The sequence below is a fragment of the Lygodium microphyllum genome, chromosome 18, assembly GCF_053477565.2.
Source record: "Lygodium microphyllum isolate KBCC chromosome 18, Lygodium_microphyllum_v1.1.10, whole genome shotgun sequence".
Taxonomy (NCBI): Eukaryota; Viridiplantae; Streptophyta; class Polypodiopsida; order Schizaeales; family Lygodiaceae; genus Lygodium; species Lygodium microphyllum.
Genome location: NC_141152.1, coordinates 8,864,575 through 8,887,927, shown reverse-complemented (window position 1 = coordinate 8,887,927; position 23,353 = coordinate 8,864,575). Strand labels below are relative to the sequence as shown.

The 23,353-nt window shown below is 46.3% G+C and overlaps 1 protein-coding gene across 1 annotated transcript in view; it reads right to left on the bottom strand.

Moving 5' to 3' along the window:
• Nucleotides 1–23,353, bottom strand: part of LOC148020560 (chitin elicitor receptor kinase 1-like) — a 189,890-nt gene that overhangs the window by 129,652 nt on the left and 36,885 nt on the right. Inside the window, exons 5-6 of the mRNA XM_087699387.1 lie at nt 12,583–12,755; nt 12,409–12,498 (exon numbers count right to left, since the gene is read on the bottom strand). Coding sequence (XP_087555513.1) covers nt 12,409–12,498; nt 12,583–12,755 — 263 coding nt within the window. The remainder of the gene's footprint in view (nt 1–12,408; nt 12,499–12,582; nt 12,756–23,353) is intronic.

Genomic DNA, 23,353 nt, shown 5'->3' with positions numbered 1-23,353 from the left:
GAACAGCAAGAGCCGACTCATGCCACCTGCGGCTTTCCGGCGCGTCCATTACTGAATGCTCCGATGTGGACTGCGAAGAATCAACACACATATTGAAATTCCCCATGAAGAGGCCCCGTCTGCCAAGTGACAAGGAAGTCTGCAAAGTATGCCAAAGCTCCCAACGAGATAAAGGATCATTCGGAGCATAGAGGCCAAGTAACCATAAGATCTCTCCGTCGAATAAAATTTCAATCACCACAAAGCGGCCATGCACATCATTTTTAATAAGAAGAGGCTGATATTTTTCATGTACAATCATGAGCACACCAGAATAACGCATGGCCTGTGTCCCTGCATAGAACAGACGAAAGCCATGGCAATCCACAACTTTTCCGGCTTCACCGTGACTCTTGTGTTCAATAGCACACAAGACATCCCGCTGATTCTCATGCAATAGAGTCCACATGGCATGTTGCTTATGGCGAGAACAGATTCCTCGCACATTCCACGTGGCTATTTTCATGTGTTTTTAAAAGAAAATCAGGTACGAGGCACAGCTTGCCTCGATTTGACCTTTTCGGCGAGAATGTCCAGGACTCCCTCATCTAAGAAATCAGCCAACACGGCAAAAGAGTTCTGCGGACCAGATTTGGAGATAGACAGCATACCTACTGGCTTGGGGATGGAACGGGGATAACGACGATCCCACGGGGTAATGACGTTGCCTCTGGTATCAAAAGCCAGCTTAGCAGGTGGACCCTTTGGACGATCCGAATACACTCTCCGAGTGGACTGAGGACGGGGGGCAGAGAAAACCATAGCAGGAGCAGAGTGCTCCGAAGGCAACATTTCTTTCCTGCGCATATAAGTACGCATGGAATCTTGTGATGCAGAAGGCACAGAATTCTCCATGCCAGCAACCACCCTGGTACCTTTTTTTGCACATACTTCAACCCAGTCTGTGCCACGGGAATCCAAACCCGAAACCTGTTGTTTACCTTTATCCAGAGCTTTAGGTGGGTGAATAGCATCCTGCGACGGGACATCACATACCATATCTTCCATGGGCAGCGCAACATGCCCAGCATCTGAAGTGTGTTGCTGCTCTGGGCATTCGGCCATGAAATGCCCTAATTTTCCACAGGAAAAGCAATGTCCTGCAAAATTGCGCCATTTCAAACGAAAGTGTAAAGGATGCATGCCAGAGCAATTGAGACGTAACCACGCAGGCCTTTTCCTAGTAGTGTCCCATAACATACACAAGCGGTTACGATTCACGGCCCTTAAACTTGGAGGGACCAGAACAGTGCCCACAGTAGCCATGGCGTCCTTCAACAGTGGCCAATAAACAGCCGGGCAATGTTCCATTTCAACCCATACAGGGCACTCCCGTTGCAGCAGGCGCTGAAAATCTGCCATTGGGCGCCATGGTACAACATGGACCAAACGGCGATCAAAAAATAGAGGCAGTTTAGACAGGAGAGCAGCACGGTGCGTCTCAGATTTTAACAGCACCTCAAAAAAACCTCGGGGCCCCACAAAAATCTCTTCAACACATTCCCCTTGTAGCAGACTGTGCAGCCACTGACGAATACGGGAAATCTGGGGGATTCTACCAGTGAAGAAGAGTATCACAGCGCGATCATAGAATACTGAAAAGGAGCGCAAGACAGATTTGGGGTCGAGAATGGCTTCCAAAACATCTTCCGGTGCAGAGTCAGAAAAGACTTCCTGATTATGTTGAACATAATCACCAAGTAGAGTGTTGGCAAACTCTAGCAAATGCTCCCAGTCAACATCCTGAGAGTCTGCAAAATCCGAAGCAACCTGAGCATAGGAACAATCCTGATGATCCATTGTCTCTTCCGAAGTGTGCTTGGTGCGTTTGCCTGCAGGCTGAAAGTCAGGAGCAGTGGGCATCTCTTCATTGCACGGAACCATATCGTCGGGTTCCTCGGTATCAGAGTCCGGACCAAGCGCTGCCACCGTTTGGTCTATAAAATTCAGGTCCAAACCAGCCATGTTGTATCACTGCATATACCGGTCAGAGGCCGAATGAAGATCTCACGGGAGGCAGGAATGCGCAGGCTGCACTCCCTCTTTCTTAGGCAAAACGGACCCGGCACTGGACTGACGAAGAAGCTTGGGAAGCGCGTGCGCAGAAACAGACAGCCGCTGTGCAGAGAAGGCACATACGCACGCAGAGAAGGGCGCATTCCCTTTGCTGACTCACGCTGTCGCGCGCTCTATGTGGCAACCTGGGTGTGACTGGCTACTGCCCCTTGGTGGCAAAACGGGCAGATCAGGGCGGGCAGCAGGCAGAGGGCGACGGAACGTCCAGGCAGCGGGCGCGCGCTCTCTCTTTCTCTCTGTCACTCAGGCGGGCGGGTTTGAGCGCGAGCAGGTCCGACGGCAGTGTCTGGTAGCGGGCAAGTCTGATGACGACTGACGACGGCCGACGACAGGCACAAGACTGACAACGGGTGCAGGGCTGACGACGAGGGACGACGGGCGCTGGTCTGAAGAAGACGGGCGCAGGGCTGACGCGGATGGGCGATGGGCGATGGTCTGGAGCACAGGGCAGACGGCGAGGGACAACAGGGGCAGGTCTGAAAAGGACAGCTGACGAGGGGCGCAGGGGTGACGCGGACGGGCGACAAGCGCAGGGTGTGACGGCGGGCTGGTCAGACGTGACGGCCAACAAGTACGCGTGACGAACAGGTGTGACGACGGGTGCAGGTCAGGGGGCGACACGCACAGGCACAGACGGGGCGCTAGGTCAAGGGACGGCACGCACAGGCGGCGACATCTCCCGCTCCCGCCATCGTTCTTCTCTCTCTCTCTCTCTTTTTTTCGTAAAGGGTAATTGTATTAATTACGAAAAAAGTACCAAGTTTACTTGATTACAAGATACATGATGACACTAAGCCATCATGTGAAAAGGTTCCAGTACTAAGAGTTACAAAGTCATGGCAAAGACGTAGAGGAAATTGCCATATGCCAAGGACGCAAGTCCTCCCGGGAGAGTAAGTCAGAATGCTAAAGAAGATCTATCTGCCAATACAAGAGACCCTTAAGCCTAGCAATATGCCGCTGAACATTACAGGCGGAATCAAAAAGAAAAGCATTCCGAATGGTCCAGTTATGCCAACAGCCCCAATATCGAAGAAAGTGAAACACAAGCTTCATATGTGGCTGTGCCGATGTTCGGTATTTGGGCTGCACAAGGACCCAATCAAAGGGCCTTAGCGAGAAGCCAACCACCGCTCTCCAAACGCCTGACAAGAATGACCATATTTTCTCAGCAATAGGGCAAGAAATAAATCGGTGACGGGCGGATTCGACACTAGTGGTGCAAAAGAAACAGTTGCTGTTGGATATTCGTCGCTTGGAAAGAGCTGAAGCAAGCGGAAGACCCCCAATCATCACCCTCCAAAGAAAGACCTTATATTTGAAGGGTGTCTTGTTCAACCACCCTTCCATCACAGTTGCCCTCCACCATGACCGGGATTTACGCAATCCCCATAGCGCATTAGCTTTAGTGACCAGCCAGTGATGATCTTTAATCAGGAGATGATAGACCTGGTTAGCGGAAGCTTTATCTAAACTCAGCCAGCCTTCAAAGTCCCAATCCTGCCAAGGACGATCCAAAGCAAGGGCGGGAAAGGGTTGTCTGCTCTGAAGCACCATCAGAAGCTGTTCCCATAAATGCATGGATCCACGAGGAATCCTAAAGATTCTCCTGGCTGTACGAAATGATATTAGCACATTGCGACTGGCAAGGGTGGCATCCGCGACTGAAGTTAAGCCCAAACGTGCCATACGGTTGAATTGTGGTCGAAGCTCTTGTTTACCTTCCCATGAAAGTATCCGCAAGACTGCCAGCACTTCCAGTTGAAACGAATTAGCAACCAAGTGATCCTCCGCTGGATGCCACTAAGCCTTCCGGAGGACCAGTTTCCAGGAGCATACCAAATGGGTAAGCAGGGATGAAGAAGAACAAGCGAATCGGGAATCGGCATTAAGGACATGCCACCACGAACTCTGGATTTGGGTATTGCCATGCCGAAGCCCCTGCTCCTGAAGGAAATAACGGGCTATAACGACCCACGGATGATGATCTGAGCACATAGCACGGAAAAGAGACCAACGGAGGGCCAGCATGTGGGTTTGGGCATCCAAAATAGCTCCTCCACCCATGCGTTTGGGGGTGCACGCATGCGACCAAGAAATCCAGGAAATGCCTGCATGCAAGGAATCTTTCTTCCATAACATGAAACGAATAAACTGAGTCAGAGCATTCAGAGTAGTAGTAGTCCAGGGCAGCAAGGGCAAGAAATATGTGAGCATCGGCAACATAATTGTCTGGGCTACTTTGAGGCGAACATGGAATGGCCAAGCCTGAGACTTCCAATACAGGAACTTAGCTGCCAGTTTCTGAGAAGTCCACTGAAGAAGCTGCTTTGGTGGAACATCAACACCCAAGGGGTAGCCAAGATGTCTGGCAATGGAACCACGAGGCACAACGATACCCTGCCAATTCAATGACTGCAAATCCGACTCCGTGCACCTGAGAATGGCTGATTTCAACGCATTGATGCGAAGGCCGGAAGCCTGACCAAAGAGAGCCCAAACATCCAATGCTTTGCGAAGGTTATCCTTATCCGCCCGCAGAATCATAAAACTGTCATCAGCCAAGGATTGACTAATGAAATGTTGTCCAGAAGGAAGCGACAATCCAGCCAACTGAGTGGAAGCGGCCATATGAGATAACATCGAAAGAACCGGATGGGTCGCAAGGGCAAAGAAGAGCAGGCTCAATGGACACCCCTGTCTGACAGACCGGGCAAGGGCAAATGGTGCGGTAACGCCTCCATTCAACATGACTCGCGAAGACGCCGCTGCACTGATGATGTAGATCAGTCTAGACATCCGATCACCAAAGCCCATAGCAGACATAAGCTCTGCAACAAAAGACCAGTCCAGATAGTCGAAAGCCTTTTCCAGGTCCAATTGAATCAGTACGACCTCCTGATTAGAATGCCGTGCATAATCAATCGCCAGTTGCGCATTTCACACGTTGCGCAGAATGTTTCAGCCCTTAATAAAGCCATATTGAAGTGGATGTACAATGGCAGGGAGATGCTTGTGGAGCCGATTCGCCATTACTTTGGAAAAGATTTTGTACATAGACCCCATTAAAGAAATTGGGCGCCAATGTTTCAACATAGACGGCGAAGGAACCTTCGGAAGCAATTTAATAAGTCCTTCTTTCCATGAGGAAGGCATAATCCCCATTTCCCACACCTACTGAAACAAAGCCGTTAATGGTTTCGCCAATTGGGTAAGTGTAACAAAACATCTACAACCTCCGCCTCACAAATATCTGACTCCATAGTGGCTTGCATGTCTTGCGGAACCTGATTACGAACCAGGTCATAAAAGACTGAATGGGCCTGAGTAGTTTGGGCTAAAGGTGGCGAAGTGGAACCAAGAAGATCAATGAAATAATCCCTGCACATATGCACAATAGTCTGCGGATCAAGGACCAGTTGCCCGTCTGCATCCAGAAGTCTAGTCATATTCTCTCGAGCAGGAGAGGCATGGAGGGCTCGAAAGAATTTATGAGTCTGACACGCATTATCTTGCAAAGTCTCCGTCAGATGCTGCAGTTTGGCCTGCTGATACGATTTCAACTGAAATTCTTGAATAAGATGAGCCACACGCATTTCCAGTGCTAGTAAGAACGCATCATCTGGAGCATCCATCAGCAGAGAACAGACCAAAGCCAGCAAGTCCTGGGCGGCTTGCCGACGCTGTCGACAAAGAGAGGCATGATGGATTCCATACTGGCGAGCAACCCACTGCACATTAGAGAGCAATCTTTCAAAGGAGGCAGTGCCCTGAGAAGAGAAGTCCAGTAAGAATCTATCAATCAATTGCTGCATATAACCCTGAAAGATTGCATGCTTCAAATAAGAGGAGTTAAAGCGCAAAGGGAGCCGGTCCAGGAATCGCTTGAAAGGTGCAATGGGGTGTGCGAGCATCTCAAGCTGCAAAGGAAAATGGTCCGACAATGCATATTGCTGCAAGACTTTCATTTCAAGCATCTCAGGGAGGAAATCATTATTCTGCATGATGTATATGCGGTCCAGCGGCGACCAAGTTGTTGCATACTGAGCGGAATGGAAAGTAAACCCTGTAGAAGAGGGGTTCAGCCAGGACCAGAGATCTTGCTTAAGAACAGCAAGAGCCAACTCATGCCACCTACGGCTTTCCGGCGCGTCCATCACCGAATGCTCCGAGGTGGACTGCGAAGAATCAACACACATATTGAAATCGCCCATGAAGAGGCCCCGTCTGCCAAGTGACAAAGAAGTTTGCAAAGTATGCCAAAGCTCCCGGCGCGATAAAGGATCATTCGGTGCATAGAGACCAAGTAACCATAAGATTTCTCCATCTAGTAAAATTTCAATCACCACAAAGCGCCCATGCACATCATTTTTAATAAGAAGAGGTTGATATTTTTCGTGTACAATCATAAGCACACCAGAATAACGCATGGCCTGTGTCCCTGCATAGAACAGATGAAAGCCATGACAGTCTACAACTTTTCCAGCTTCACCGTGACTCTTGTGTTCAACAGCACACAAGACATCCCGCTGATTCTCATGCAATACAGTCCACATGGCATGTTGCTTATGGCGAGAACAGATTCCTCGCACATTCCAAGTGGCTACTTTCATGGTTGTTGTAAAAGAAAATCAGGTACAAGGCACGGCTTGCCTTGCTTTGACCTTATCCGCGAGAATATCCAGGACTCCCTCATCCAAGAAATCAGCCAACACGGCAAAAGAGTTCTACGGAGCAGATTTGGAGGTGGACGGCATATCTGCTGGCCTGGGAATGGAGCGGGGATAACGACGATCCCAGGGGGTAATGACATTGCCTCGGGCATCAAAAGTCAGCTTAGCTGGTGGACACTTTGGACGATCCGAATACACTCTCCGAGGAGGCTGAGGACGGGGGGCAGAGGAAGCCATCGCAGGAGGAGAGTGCTCTGACGGCAACATTTCTTTCCTGCACATATAAGTATGCATGGAATCTTGTGGCGCAGAAGGCACAGAATTCTCCATACCAGCAGTCGCCCTGTTACCTTTTTTTGCGCGTACTTCAACCCAGTCGGTGCCATGGGAGGCTAAAACCGAAACCTGTTTTTTACCTTTATCCAGAGCTTTGGGTGGATGAATAGCATCCTGCGATGGGACATCACAGACCATATCTTCCATGGGGAGCGCTACATGCCCCGCATCTGAAGGGTGTTGCTGTTCTGGGCATTCGGCCATGAAGTGCCCTAATTTGCCACAGGAAAAGCAGTGTCCTGCAAAAGTGCCCCATTTCAAACGAAAGTGTAAGGAATGCATGCCAGAGCAATTGAGACGTAACCACGCGGGCCTTTTCCTGGTAGTGTCCCATAACATACATAAGCGATTACGATTCACTGCCCTTAAACTTGGAGGGACCAGAACCGTGCCCACAGCAGCCATGGCTTCCTTCAACAGTGGCAAATAAACAGCCGGACAATTTTCCCCTTCAACCCATACAGGGCACTCCCGTTGTAGCAGGCGCTGAAAATCTGCCATTGGGCGCCATGGTACTACATGGACCAAACGGCGATCAAGAAACAAAGGCAGTTTAGACAGAAGAGCAACACGGTGCATCTCAGATTTTAAGAACACCTCAAAAAACCCGCGGGGGCCCACAAAAATCTCTTCAACACATTCCCCTTGTAGCACGCTGTGCAGCCACTGGCGAATACGGGAAATCTGGGGGATTCTACCAGTGAAGAAGAGTATCACCGCGCGATCATAGAATACTGAAAAGGAGCGCAAGACAGATTTGGGGTCAACAGTGGCTTCCAAAACATCTTCCGGTGCAGATTCAGAAAAGGCTTCCTGATTATGTTGAACATAATCACCAAGTAAAGTGTTTGCAAACTCTAGCAAATGCTCCCAGTCAACATCCTGAGAGTCTGCAGAGTCCGAAGCAACCTGCGCATAAGAACGATCCTGATGATCCATTGACGCCTCCGGAGTGTGCTTGGTGCGTTTGCCTGCAGGCTGAAAGTCAGGAGCAGTGGGCGTCTCTTCATTGCACGGAACCATATCATCGGGTTCCTCGGTATCAGAGTCCGGACCAAGCGCTGCCACCGTTTGGTCTATAAAATCCAAGTCCAAACCGGCCATGGTGTATTGCTGCATATACCGGTCAGAGGCTGAACGAAAATCTCACGGGAAGCAAGACAGCACCGGCCGTTCTACCTCTTCGCAGGCAGAGACGGGCTCGTTCCCGTTACTGACTCACGCTGTCGCGCGCTCTGTGTGGCAACCTGGGGGTGACTGGCTGCTGGCCCTTGGTGGCTCAGGGCGGGCAGCAGGCAGGGGGCGACGGAACGTCCTGGCAGAGGGCGAGCTGGGTTAGATGAGGTCGATCCTGCGCAGGGTCGGATTGCTGGTCCCCAGCGTCACGCAGGGTCCAGTCAAGCCTGCGCTGCCCTGGGGGAAGGGGCCAGGCGGCACGCAGGGCAGGGCGGCGAAGAAATCGCAGGGCAGAGCAGCGCAGCACGCAGGTAGGTCAAGGACGTCACGCAGGCGACGAAGGACGACGGGGCAGGGGGCGACGAAGGGTGCGCAGGGGGTATCGACGGGCGACAGTGCAGGCGGCGACGAAGGACGACGGGGCAGAGGGCGACGAAGGGCACGCAGGGGGTAGTGACGGGCGACAGGGCAGGGCAGCGCGCAGGGCAACGCAAAGGGCGTCCGAAGCAGGCGCATGTGCTCTCGCTCTCGCTCTCTCTCTCTCTCTCGCTCTCTCACACCTGGGTCGAGGCGCTGCCCTAGACGAGCAGGAGGTGCAGGGAAGATCGCGTCAGCAGGAAACGTCCCGTCACGAGCAGAGTCGCCATCGCTCCTCGACCCTCAGCCCTAGTTTATTCCTTCTCTCTCTCTCTCTCTCTCTCTCTCTCTCTCTCTCTCTCTCTCTCTCTCGTGAAGATAATTGAATTAAGTAGTAAATATTTACATCAGACCATCAAGTCAGCAATCTCTCTGTATCTCTTACTTTCTGTTACATCAAACCATCAGGTCATCCGAGAACTCTCTCTCTCTCTCTCTCTCTCTCTCTCTCTCTCTCTCTCTCTCTCTGTGTTTACATTTTGTTACATCAGACCATCAGGTCCTCAAAGAAAGTGTCGAAAGACTCTCTCTCTCTCTCTCTCTCTCTCTCTCTCTCTCTCTCTCTCTCTCTCTCCAACCACAACCAGAGTTGTATCCACCATAGTCCATCCCATCTCGTGCAGCTCAACCCTCGACAATTTTCTGAAGTTGAAGCTGCCCTAGTTCATGACCACTTCATTTTGGTAGCTGAGCTGCCTGCACTCCATTTCTGACCTATTCTTCAAGATCAATCCATACTCCCCAGAAATTGTGGCTTTCATCCTCAGCAGTAGATGACAAGTAGTCCATTAAAAAAAATGTAAATTCTTAAAGATGCACCAAGATTGGGACAATAGAAGGCCAGGAGCCAACATTCCAAGATCCCAATGCCCTCAAGAATCGGACTTGAAGAATCAAGCAACCCTAGCTGCCTTATCACTGTCATTCTGGAGAAGGCGTTTGCACTGTTTTCAGTTATGCAAGGTAGACACAAAATAACTTCTCTTTAGGAACTTTATTGAGAACGAGAGTGCTGGTATGCACTGTTTTCCTTCAACATTGGATTTATGAATTCAAAGCTTGATGGACACAAACTTCTTCATTAAGTCCAAAAGTACATTGAGCTATATGATCAGCTCAAGAAAACCAGATAGTCAGTTTCTGGCAGTAAAAGTGTCACGTATCCATGCAAATATTTGCTTTTGAACTCCTTCAGCACCTTCAAGATTGCTGTCAATATTCAAGCAGATTCATTTCATACGTCTCTTTAGTTGACAAAGATCCGTCCCTCTATCATTTGCTAGTCTCGTGGCCACCATGCAAGATCTACATTTGGAGCCAGACATATGGTCCTCTGTCCTTCCACTTCAGTATGCTTTCAGGCCAAGTCCAATGTTTCAGGAGTATCTCAACTGAAGGAAGAGAAGGGCACCTTTAAGGCCCTTGGCCACCATGCAAGATCTACCATTGGCACCAGATGTTGGTCCTCTGTCCTTCCACTTCAGTATGCTTTCATGCCAAGTCCAATGTTTCAGGAGTATCTCAACTGAAGGAAGAGAAGGCACCTTTAAGGCCCTTGCAGGCCAAGCGGCATGTTGCTGCATTTCCAAGAGAGGCCAGCTTTCATGCTTCAGCTAGTCTTGATTTGGTTCACATGAATGGTGGCCCTATTGAGTACTTCTCCCTGTGCTGATTGATGATTACTCCCACATGTGTAGGGTTTATTTTAGTCCAGGCTTAAACATTGGTTAGCCTCAATTCAGATAGAGATAGGCAGGCAGTTCAGGAAGATCCGCAATGACAATGATGGTGAGTTTGTAACCACCAGTTTCAAAAACCATGCAGAGACAGACATATCAAACATCAGGTCTTCATTCCTCACACCCCTCAGCAGAGTAGGGTTGTTGAGCAGAAGAGCAAACAGTTTTAAAGATGGACTCAACTCCATGGCCTCTCTTATCACTGTGGATTATCATCTTGACCAGTCTTATTCCAGCCCTACAAGACATCATTCTCTATGAGGCCTATTCAAGTATACAGCCCTATGTATCTCATGTACACATTTTTGGTTGTAACGCCTATGTATAGTGTTAGATGGAAAAGGATACATGTTGGGTTCATAAGTCCAAACGGCATCTTCATTGATCATAGCACTAGTCCTATGCCCGACCAACTTTTGGATCTGAAAATGCTTTCGTTTTTATCAGCCATGACTTTTTTTTTGAGTACTTACTACTCTTCAAAGGGATCCAATCTACAGCACTCCACATTTCCTTTCTTGCAAGATCAGGTGCCTATCACTTTTGCATGACAGCCCTCCCCTCCCAGTTAAGCACAGCCATTCCACAGCCTACCCCTCTCATCCCCATCCCCTCTGCACCAATCTTGAATCCACCTACCCAGCTCACCCCTCCCTCCTCATCTATGAGGGCCGTTCCAAATTGATACAAGACCACACTTCATGGCTCTACTATTTGTCAGATTCTAAAGCCTACAAATGGTCAATGTTGTCCTCACTGTGCTTCAACCCCAGTATCATCCTTTCACACAAGCCATGCTTGGCTTGACACCACAGTTCCTTCTTCCATGTCAAAAGCTCTTTCCATGAATAATTGGAGACATGCCATGGAGGATGAACCTGGTTCCATTGCCAGGATTACACTTGGTCTTGATAGATAGACTCTCACATTGCAAAGTGAATCTTCAAAGTGAAGGTCTGTCCTAATCATACATTGATGGATAGGTACAAGGCCCGTCTTGTGGCCAAGGGCTGTCCATTGAGAGGGCATACATGATGACAGATACTTTTTCCCTATCGCCCAGACGACTACTATATGGCTTGTTTTGGCTCCTCATTACTTGCCTATCATCAAATGGATGTTAAAAGTGCTTTCTTTATTGGTGGGATTGAACAAGAGGTCTATTTGGAGTAGCCCAAGGGTTTCATCATTCCAAAGACACAATGTTTAGTGTGTACTTCCTGTGAAAGGCCCTTTATGGCCTGAAGCAAGCTCATCACACATGGTTCATTATCTCGCATGTGGATGATCTTATCATGATAGGTTCTCATGCCACTAAGGTGATTGATATCATGCATCAGTTATAGACCACCTTTGAGTTTATTGAATTGGTTCAATTACAACCATCTCCTTTTTGGATGAGCATGAGATTTTGCTATCATAGCTGTGCAAAAACTGTTTGGAGGTTCTTAGCATGTCCCCTCTCAATATACTGAAGTATTTGAACAGATGCTTGTGCTTGATTATAGTTTGGAGCTGAAAACCCTTTCCTTGTCCAGTATAGCTTGTAAAGGAGGTAGTGCCAATATGCATCTATATCATAGGGCTCAAATAAGATTAATCATTATAATTACAATTCAATGCCTGTGATTGATTATTTTCTTGATACCTTGGACACGTAATCTTTAGTAAAGATCATTTGAAAAGTAGGATTCATATCAAATAAATTTGGCACTTGATGATGCCTTCTATGTACCAACACTCCTCCAAATTTTTTTAATTTGACAACTCGGACCTTGGAGATTTGTCTTTTACACTCTAGTTATAAAAATTTCACTTCTACATACACTTCTCTATTGTACACTCAGTAGAAATACACACGAGGTTACAATTGGTAAACAGCTAGTAATTATGTATGAGACTAAACCATACAAATGAGATGTCCTGCTAAGTGGAAGGCACAGAGGTCTTACAAGATTTGTATGATGAACACGAGCAAGCACCTTAAGCTCTGCCAAAAACTGCCTTGTCTCCTTCATAGCCATCATCTTTATTGCCAATTTCTACAATTACACCCTGACTCACATGACTAAGAAATATCCGAAATAAGAGACAAGGAAAAACTGGGTCTCACAGGAAAGCAGTACCTTCTTGTTTGTTTCACCAAGATAAACAGCTCCAAATCCTCCAGCACCAATCTGATTTGAGCTGCTGAAGCCATCAGTCATTTCTGCGAGCTCTTTGTAAGTAAACTCAATGGGTCTGTCTGTAGAATATGTCAATGATGCACCATCTGTGAAGATGCTACTCTGTGATGTCCCTGCTTAACAAAAATATTAAACATGACTGTTCTGCATAAGCCAGCTATCTAACTTGTGCAGAAGACAGAAACACTGCTCAGCAGAACTTGTTTAATCAGCCAAACTTTTTTGTCATCCTTGTGATGAAAACACAAGCAAGATACTTACACAAATTTTCTAAGTGCTCACATGCTAATTTTTTAGAAAAATTCTATGTAACCAAAGGGAATATATCTTATGGACCTGGTGTCAATCGACCTGAAGTTAATGTACAATTGCACATAGGACCAGGTCAAAACCAAATAGAATTCACAAGCCACTTTTCCAGACAAAGGTCATCAGTTCTTCAATAGGCTAAAGGTGGAGACATACCATTAGAACCATGTGAATTTGAAACACAAAAACAACTTTTCAGATTACCTATAGAAAAACTATAGTAGATTGTCAAGGGGCTTGCCATCTATTTACAATAATCAACCCGAATTCAGGTACATCTGGAAAAACAAACAAACAAACAAGTGCAGCAGCCTGCAATCATGCTGTAACATAATGTTTAAAGTTGCTCCACGTATGACTCTGGTAATAATCCCACCATCCTCATCAAACACAATCATCATGACAACTTATGGCAGCCACAACTAGTGCCACAAGCTGGAGGCTTTATTTGCTTCTAGCATGGAGCTGGACGACATCTAGCCAATCCATGATCTAGAAAAGGCCAAACATGAAGTGATATACCACATGGTTGCCAAATGAACCTGATTGGCTACCACCACTTTGTGAGGCATGATCTGTATGTAGCAGCCCCAACATCTTGCTGAAGTCCCTGAAGAGACCCAAGTGAAATGATTACAAGGTCTTCAAACTACTGCATATCACAACATGTTGCTGAAGTACCTGGAGAGACCCAAGTGAAATGATTACAAGGTCTTCAAACTACTGCATATTACAACTGGAAAAACCATAGGATCGTTAAGCTAAGAAAGGTGCATTACACATTAAACCTTGATTAGCTCATTAAAAGCTCCAAAACTCATATGCACAAGTGTGCTTCAATGTTGCATGACCAAAACCCTCAACTTTGGTTAGTTCCACCTCTATTAGTAGAGAGTGTGCTAGGTAACTTGCATCCTTTTGCATCCCTAGCCTCTGGAGTCTGCCCATCATCACCAGCTGCTGTAGTGACCATTTAGAGACTGCCCAAATCTACATTTGGTTCTAGCTGCTCTTGCCACCAGTCCCCTTTGCGACTACTCCAGCCCCTATCAGAGAGTTTCCAGCTGCCACCCTGCTCATCACGACTTGGTGAACTGCTCATTCTCATTAGAACAGGCTGCCTTACTACTGTTTGTCATCTAGAGAACATCTACATTGTTTCCATCACCTTCCACAGCTGCATTTCATTGTTCACAGCACTCCCTCATCATTGCCTAGTTGCTTGTCTGCTCTCGATAATTGCTGATCAGGCCACCCTGACTGGCATGTCATCATCCATACAGTCAGCTGCTGTGTGTAAAGTATTTCGGCACTTTTTTGCATCAGCCTGATATGTGTTTACATCTACAATAGGTCACTTTTGAGTTTTCAGCACTTTTCTACATCATCCTTTGCTCTAACTAGTGGTTACTGCACTTGGGATCTATCTCTAGTGGACAACACAATCAAACACCTCCCTTAGCCTACTTCCACAAGAGTCATTAGTTGTCGGATTGCTCTGCCTTTGAGCATTGTCTAGATTCATCCATTCACTCAGTTTCATCCTTCATCGCTATTTTGCATTGTGCATTTTTGTCCAAGTTATTGCATTTTAGTCATGTTTGTACATTTTATATTTTCTTAGTGCAAACCCTAGCATATCTTCACCTAGTATCAAATTCAATACCCTATTGAACAGTATCATGCAGCTACTTGTGAAGTCTTGGCTTATGCAAGATACATGAGTGATGATAACCAAAACACAAGAGATACACATCTTACTCTTGGGAAGCCATTGTCTTCTCAGCTTCTCCTTTACAAGAGACCTTGAGGCAACACCATGCTCTCAATGAGGACAACACATCCTCCCCCTCATCTTCATCCACCCAATCATTTGTACAGATGTTAGGCAGGGAGTGTTGGGGGTAAAGGACCTATGCCTAGCCACCCGTGTATTAGTTACACTGACAATACCCGCACCGTGTATTAGTTACCTACACACTTGTACAATGCAAGTGGCGGATGCCCATCAATGTCACTTTATTCTTTATTCTTTCGATGACATTTGAATAAAGGGAAAGCCTGTCACACATTGTGACTCTTGGAGTTCCCACATCCTCTCTCTTTTTTTTTCGTAAAAGGTAATTGTATTAATTACGAAAAAAGAGTACAAGTTTACTTGATTACAAGATACACGATGACACTAAGCCATCATGTGTAAAGTTCATTTCTCTCTGTCTCTCTTTTTTGACTCTAAGCCAACATGTGTAAACTATCAGTACAAAACCAAGGAGTTACAAAAATCATGGCAAAGACACAGCAGAAATTGCCATATGCCAAGGGAGTAAGTCTTCCCTAGGGAGCAAGTTAGAGTGCCGAATGAGATCTATCTGCCAAAGCAAGAGGCCTTTAAGCCTGGCAATGTGAACCGGAACATTAGAGGCCGAATCAAAAAGGAAGGCATCCCGAGTGGTCCAATTGTGCCAGCATCCCCAGTATCTAAGAAAGTGGAACAAGATCTTCATGCAACTGAGCTGGTGCGGGGTATTTTGGGCGTACAAAAACCCAATCAAAAGGGCTTAGTAAAAAACCCACCACAGCTTGCCAAACCGCCGACAAAAGCAACCAGATCTTCTTTGCGAGAGGGCAAGAAATAAATCGATGGCAGGCCGATTCCACAGTAGTGGTGCAGAAGAAACAATTGCCGTTAGAGATTCGACGCTTGGAAAGGGCCGAGGCAAGAGGAAGACCACCAATCATTACCCTCCAAAGAAAAACCTTGCATTTGAAAGGTATCTTGTTCAACCAGCCCTCCATCACAGTTGCCTTCCACCATGACTGAGATTTGCGCAACCCCCATATAGTATTAGCTTTAGTAACCAGCCATTGATGATCTTTAATCAGAAGATGGTACACCTGGTTGGTTGAGGCCTTTTCCAAATTCAACCGACCTACAAGGACCCAGTCTTGCCAAGGACGATCCACAGCAAGGGCAGGAAAGGGTTGCCTGCTCTGAAGCACTGACAGAAGGTGTTCCCACAAATCACGGTAGCCACGAGGGATTCTGAAAAGCCTCCTGGCCGTACGAAACGATATGAAGACATTGCGACTAGCAACGGTGGCATCTGCAAACTGAAGTCAACCCCAAACGGGCCATACGGTTAAATTTTGGTCTGAGCTCTTGCTTGCCGTCCCATGAAAGTAATCTCGAGGCTACCAACAGTTCCAGTTGAAAAGAGTTAGTATGTAAGCGTTGCTCCGCTGGATGCCAAGGCGCCTTCTGGAGAACCAATTGCCAGGAGCCAACCAAATGAACAAGCAGGGATGAGGAAGGACTCGAAAACCGAGAGTCTGCATTAAGAATATGCCACCAGGAGCTCCGAATTTGTGTATTGCCATGCAGAAGCCCATGGTCCTCAAGAAAATACCAGGCTATAACGGCCTACGGGTGATGCTCCATACACATGGCACGAAAAAGAGACCAACGAAGAGCCAGCATATGAGTTTCGGCATCCAAAATAGCTCCACCACCCAGGCACTTGGGAGTACATGTATGTGACCACGAAATCCATGAAATACCTGCATGCAGTGAATCCTTCTTCCATAACATGAAACGAATGGGCCGAGTGAGAGCATTCAAAGTCGTAGAAGTCCAAGGCAGCAATGGTAAGAAATAAGTGAGCATTTGCAGCATAATTATCTGAGCCACTTTGAGGCGGACATGGAAGAGCCAAGCTTGCGACTTCCAATACAGAAACTTAGCTGCTAGTTTCTGTGAAATCCACTATAGTAGTTGTTTTGGCCGAATATCAACACCCAACGCGTACCCAAGATGCCTGACAATGGAGCCACGGGGAACCACCTGTCCCTGCCAGCCCAATGACTGTAAATCGGACTCCGTGCAACTGAGAATGGCTGATTTGAAAGCATTGATACAAAGACCAGAAGCATGGCCAAAGAGCTTCCAAACATCTAATGCCTTGTGAATATTGTCCTTGTCCGCTCGCAAAATCATGAAGCTGTCATCAACCAAAGATTGACTAATGAAGTGCTGACCAAACGGAAGAGACAATCAGGCCAACTCAGTAGAAGCTGCCATGGAAGCTAACATCGAAAGAACCAGATGAGTTGCCAGGGCAAAGAAGAGAGGACTCAACGGACAGCCCTGTCTCACAGAGCGTGCAAGGACAAAGGGCTCGGTAATTCCACCATTTAGCATCACTCGCGAAGAAGCCGCAACACTAATGGTGTAGATCAAGCGGGACATCCAAGTACCAAAGCCCATAGTAGACATAAGTTGTGCAATGAAAGACCAGTCTAAATAGTCAAAAGCCTTTTCCAGATCCAATTGAATCAAGACCACTTCCTGACTAGAGTGCCTTGCATAGTCAATAGCTATCTGCACATTTAAGATATTATGCAAAATATTGCGACCCTTAATGAAACCATATTGAAGAGGATGCACAATGGCCGGAAGATGCTTGTGGAGCCGATTCGCCAGCACTTTGGAAAAGATTTTATACGTCGAACCCATCAAAGAAATTGGTCTCCAATGTTGCAACATCGACGGCGAAGGGACCTTTGGAAGCAGTTTGATAAGACCTTTCCAGGAGGAAGGCATGGACCCTGTTTCCCAAACCTGCTGAAACATAGCCGTCAATGGATTTACCAGTTGGGTAGCCGAACTCTCAAAGAATTCATTGGTGGGACCATCCCAACCAGGACTTTCATCCTTGGGCAGGTGTAACAAAACCTCCATAACCTCCTCCACACAAATATCTATCTCCAACGCAGTTTGCATATCAAGTGGAACTTGATGTCGGGCCAGGTCATAGAAGACTGAACGTGCCTGCGTAACCTGGTCAGAAGGTGACTGAGAAGAACCAAGAAGATCTAGAAAATAATTCCGGCACATATTGACAATAGTCCGAGGGTCAGTGTGACCATTCGACCGTCTGAATTCTGGAGTCGAGTCATATTTTCTCGAGCAGGAGAGGCATGTAGAGCACGAAAGAACTTATGAGTTTGACACGCACTATCTTGCAAATTCTCAGTCAAATTGTGCAATTTGGCCTGCTGATAAGATTTTAACTGAAACTCTATAATAAGATTGGCCAAGCGCATTGCCAGTGATAGCAGAAATTCATCATCTGGAGTGTCCACCAGTAGAGAACGAACCAAAGCCAGTAAGTCCTCCGCTGCGTGTTGGCGCCGCCGACAAAGCGAGGCATGGTGAATCCCATACTGCCGAGCAACCCGCTGCAAATTTGAGAGCAATCGTTGAAAGGAAGCAGTGCCCTCAATGGCGAAGTCCAATAAAAATCTGTCAATCAATTGTTGCATATAGCCCCGAAAGATTGAGTGCTTCAAATAAGACGAGTTGAAACATAAAGGGAGTCTATCCAGCAATTGCTTAAAAGGTGCAACAGGTTGTGCAAGCATCTCCAGCTGGAGAGGGAAATGGTCCGACAAGGCATATTGCTGTAAGACTGTCATTTCCAGCATCTCAGGAAGAAAATCATCATCCTGCATAATGTACATTCGGTCCAACCGCGACCATGTAGTTGCATACTGTGCCGAACGAAAAGTGAACCCTGTAGAAGAAGGGTGGAGCCAAGACCATAGATCTTGCTTAAGTACCGCAAGTGCAAACGCATTCCACACCGGACTTTCCGGCGGGTCCATCACCGAATGCTCGGAAGTGGACTGTGAAGAATCCACACACATATTAAAATCCCCCATTAAGAAACCCCGTCTGCCAAGTGACAAGGAGGTCTTCAAAGAATGCCAAAGATCCCGGCGGGATAAAGGATCATTCGGAGCATAGAGGCCCAGCAACCATAAGATCTCTCCTTCAAATAAAACTTCAACTACCACAAAGCGGCCATGTACATCATTTTTAATAAGAACAGGCTGATATTTCTCATGCACAATCATAAGCACACCAGAATAATGCCTTGCATGTGTCCCTGCATAAAACAAGCGAAATCCATGGCAATCCACAACTTTTCCTGCTTCACCATGACTCTTGTGCTCAACCGCACACAAGGCATCCCACTGATTCTCATCTCACATCCTCTCTCTCTCTCTCTCTCTCTCTCCTCTTCCACCATACCTCTTGTTTGTGCTCCATGCTTCCACTTCAAGGCTCACTCCCTTCAACTGGTATCAAAGCTATCTTCCCCGAGAGCTCGAGCCCGACCCGACATTGCTTTAGCTTGTGGAGAATACCTTCAGCTCACAGTTTTAATGGCAGCCAGCTTGAAGTGGTATGTATTGTTACTTACTTCCCAACTTTTCAAGGCATGTTTCGAAGCTTCATTGAGCTCCCCTTGAGCCCTATTGACCTCAGCCCAGCCAGCACTAAGCCCAGGACAGTAGGCGCAATTTGCAATGACTGGGCTGCCCCCTTTCTTGCTCAAGTCTGCTTCATCCTACCTCATCTCCAACTCCTAGCATTGCTTCCAAACTTGGGCAATCACTTGGCATTGTACCCGGCACCTTTAGCATGAGTTTGGGCATTCGTTGGAGCTCCTAGGTTCAACCATTAGCTTACAATTTATGACAGTTTGCTGTATTACAGTTCTGGACAGCCCTTCACTCGTTGTCTAGAGGTCACTTATGCTTCCCAGGATGTCTATTTGATGCTGGATCGTCTGGGAATGTAATGCCAATGTATTGGAATGCTATGGGACTGACTTGAGCACTCTTTTGCTCAGTTTTACAGAGGTTTTTTACTGTTGTGATAAGTAGGGCTAAATACTATGTTATCAGGGATCCTATATGCCTATTGCTATTGGATGCTTCCTGAGCACTTTGAATGCTACAGTGGGGTATACCATTGATCTTACATGCTTGGTTAGGCTTCCGGATTGCTTTTGAGCTGAGATTGGAGCTTTAGCTCTTGACATTGATTGTCCTTCATTGTTGCGTATTGTCATTGGATGCTACAGTAAGAGCTTTGAAAGTTACTTGGGTCGGGTGCACCCGGATATATGCTGCTTGGATCTTGGATGTATGGATGCCTTCCACATGATGTTTTGAGCTTTGTTTGCTCTTCTAGCATTCAACTTTTTTTCCAATGGGAGATGTAACTTTTGTCGGGTGCTCCCCGCTATATGCTACTTGGATCTTTGGATGTATGGATGCCTTCCACATGATGTTTTGAGATTTGTTTGCTCATCTGGCATTCAAATTTTTTTCTAGTGGGAGCTGCTACTTGACACTTAGATATTACATTGAGCCTTTGGTTGCAATAGACCTTGAGGGTCTTACAATGAGACTATGGGACCTAGTGACATGTACATGCTCTTATCATGCTTTATGTACGCTTAGTGGGCTGATCTGACATTCCTTTTGGGTCGGCACCTACCTCTATCACAATGGTATCAGTGATGTATGCATCTCAGGTGGCTATGTATTGAGCTTCCATTACATTGCTCAGTCCATTGTGCCTTGGGTTGGTCTCTTCTGTTACCCATGAGACCTACTCTATGCATGATGGTTATGCCTATGGGATGAATCTTAGTCTAACACACTGATCCTTTGACAGTTCTCGATGCCAGTCATATATTCACTCACTACTAGTTGGAGCTATTCCTGGCAGTTGCAGTTTGTCTTGTATCTATGATTACCCCTCTTTGGCATTGATCTCTTACTGCTGTACTTCATTTTCAGCATGCTTTACTTACAGTTTACTACACTATTTATGCAAGCAGTCACCTCCATTTGACAATTCTTTGCATTGAGTTTGTGGACAGCTCATTACTTGGTCAGTACCACTTGTTTTCAGCTTGATCTGGCAATGGTTTTGGGGCGGATTTACAGGTTATTACAGCAATCTCTTTTTCCCTTCTGTGCATTTAATTGGTCTCAGTATAGCTGGTGGTTCCAATGATAGTGCTATCTTTAATGTTAACAAGTTGGATGGCACCAACTACAACTATTGGAAGGCCTGAATCTCCAAAGTTTTAGTGCAGAGAATGCAGGTTAAGCATTTGAAACATTAGGGTATCAAGCCTGAATGTATTGATGCAGAGGATTGGGCTGAATTAGATGAGCTATGTAACTCCACCATCATATTATTCCTCTCTAAACAAGTGTTCTATAGTGTTGTCGCGCTGATGCGCAATTCGCATGGAACTTGTGGGATAAGATTCGTAATGTTTATGACAAGTAAAGCCCCGCTTCTCAAATGTATTCGTTCAAACAACTCATGGACCTTCCCATAAAGGAGAACACTTCCATGTCAGTCCATTTAAATGAGTTTCATTCTATTCTCAGCCATTTGTATTTGCAGGGGATTGAATTTAAGGGTAATTTTCCCCCTTTGTTCCTCTTGGTTACATTGCTTGAATCATGGAATACATTTCATATTGCTATGTGTGTAAACATGCTTATTGATGGGCTGCAGTACAGGATGTAGAGGGTGCACTCTTGAATGAAGAGGTTAACAAAAAGAATGTCAAGGCTTCCCGTACCTCCCATGCTTTGACAATTAGACGAAATAATAGTAGGAGCCGTGATGACCGCCGTGGAAGAGACTCTCAACAGTCTCATTCTCAGTCACGTGGACAGTCTTGTAGTAAGTCCCGTGGCCGTAAGTCCTCATTGACTTGTCATTACTATGAGAAAGTAGGATATATTTGGCGACAATGTCATAAAATGCGCAAGGAAAAGGACAAGGGTAAAATACATGACAAAAATGATTATCACAACATTGTCCCTAGCAAGTCCAACGTTAAACTTGAAGAGATTAATATCATGCAGAGGCTGATTCTGATGATGATTTCATACTTACAGCTTCTTCTCTTGATACTTAACAACCGACTGATGCTTTGTCAGGGTATATTTAGTGTTGGCTAATAGATTCAAGGGCTTCCTTTCAGGTGACCCCTCATAGAGAGTGGTTCCACTCTTATCGCTTTTTGACCGAATTTGTCCGTTTGGGTAATGACCTGGCATTAGAGATAGTTGGTATTGGTGATGTCCAACTGCAGTTTGACTCAGGTAGCACGTTTACTCTTCATAATGTCTATCATGTATCAGCTCTAACGAAAAGCCTTATCTCTGCTGGCACTTTGAATGATGCAGGCTATGTAGTTTCTTTTGGTGATTTCTCATGGAAGATTACACGTAGTGCTAAGTCCAATACTCTCTAGCCTTTGCTTGTATCTGGGTCAATTGACTATGTTTTGGCAGTGGATGCAATTCCATATATATCTCTTTGGCATCGTCGCCTTGGGCACATCTCCTTGAAAGGAATGAAAATGCTTACCCGTTTGCAGTATCTTCCGCCCCTTGACTATAAGTGCTTTGAGACTTGTGATCATTGTTTCTATAGCTAGCAAACACGTAATACGCATAAAAAAGTCTACTATGGCACGCAAGGGTGAGCCTTTGGCTCCTGTTCACTCAAACATATATGGTCCTGTGTCCTGCAAATCATTAGATGGCACAAAGTATTTGGTTATCTTCATTGATGACTATACGCATAAGGTTTAGGCATATCCTATTACACAAATATCAAAAGTCTTGGCTACATCTCAACATTGGCTTGCTTTCATAGAGAACCAATGTAGGTATAGCTCGAAATGTCTACAATCAGATAATAGGGGTGAGTGTGTCTCTAAAACCTTTGAGCAGTTTTGTAATGAGCAGGATATTAAGCGTCAGTTGATCGCCTCGTATGCCCCACCTCAAAATGGTATGGCTGAGTGTATGAATAGGACAATTTAAGAGCAAGTTCACAATATGCTTAGTCAAGCACGCTTACCACAGCATTTTTGAGCTAAAGCAGTTACTACTGCCGTACACTTGATAAATTAGTCCCCATGTACTTCTCTTAACTATCAAGTTGCAAAGGAGGTATGGTCTGGAAAACCTCCCTCATATGCTCGTTTGCATGTCTTTGGCTGTGAGGCTTTTTGCCATGTTTCCAAGGACAAGCGCAATAAGCTCGATCCTAAGTCTAGGAAATGTATCTTTCTTGGTTATGGAGATGCATGTGAGATGGGCTATCATCTATGGGATCCGCAGGCTCGAAAGGTTATCCGCAACCATGATGCTGTTTTCCACAAGGATAAAATGCATAAGCAACATGAGCATGTCATTGAGATATGCAAGGTAATATTTCAAGAGGGGCCTCCTACTACTGTACAGCTTGCAGCAACGGCTAATGCTCTCGTGGCCCAAGTCCCTAATGGTCCACAAGATGTCCAGGTTCCACAGCCTATTTTGAGCGGTCTACTAGAGATAGACAATAGCTTGCGCAGTTTGAGCCTCTTACCTATGATGAGGCCATGCGTAAAGGTGATAGTCGCTCTTGGAAGAGGGCCATGCAGTCAGAGTATGACTCACTACAAAAATATCATACATGGGATTTGGTTCCTTTGCCCAGTGGAAAGCATGCTTTGCCATGCAA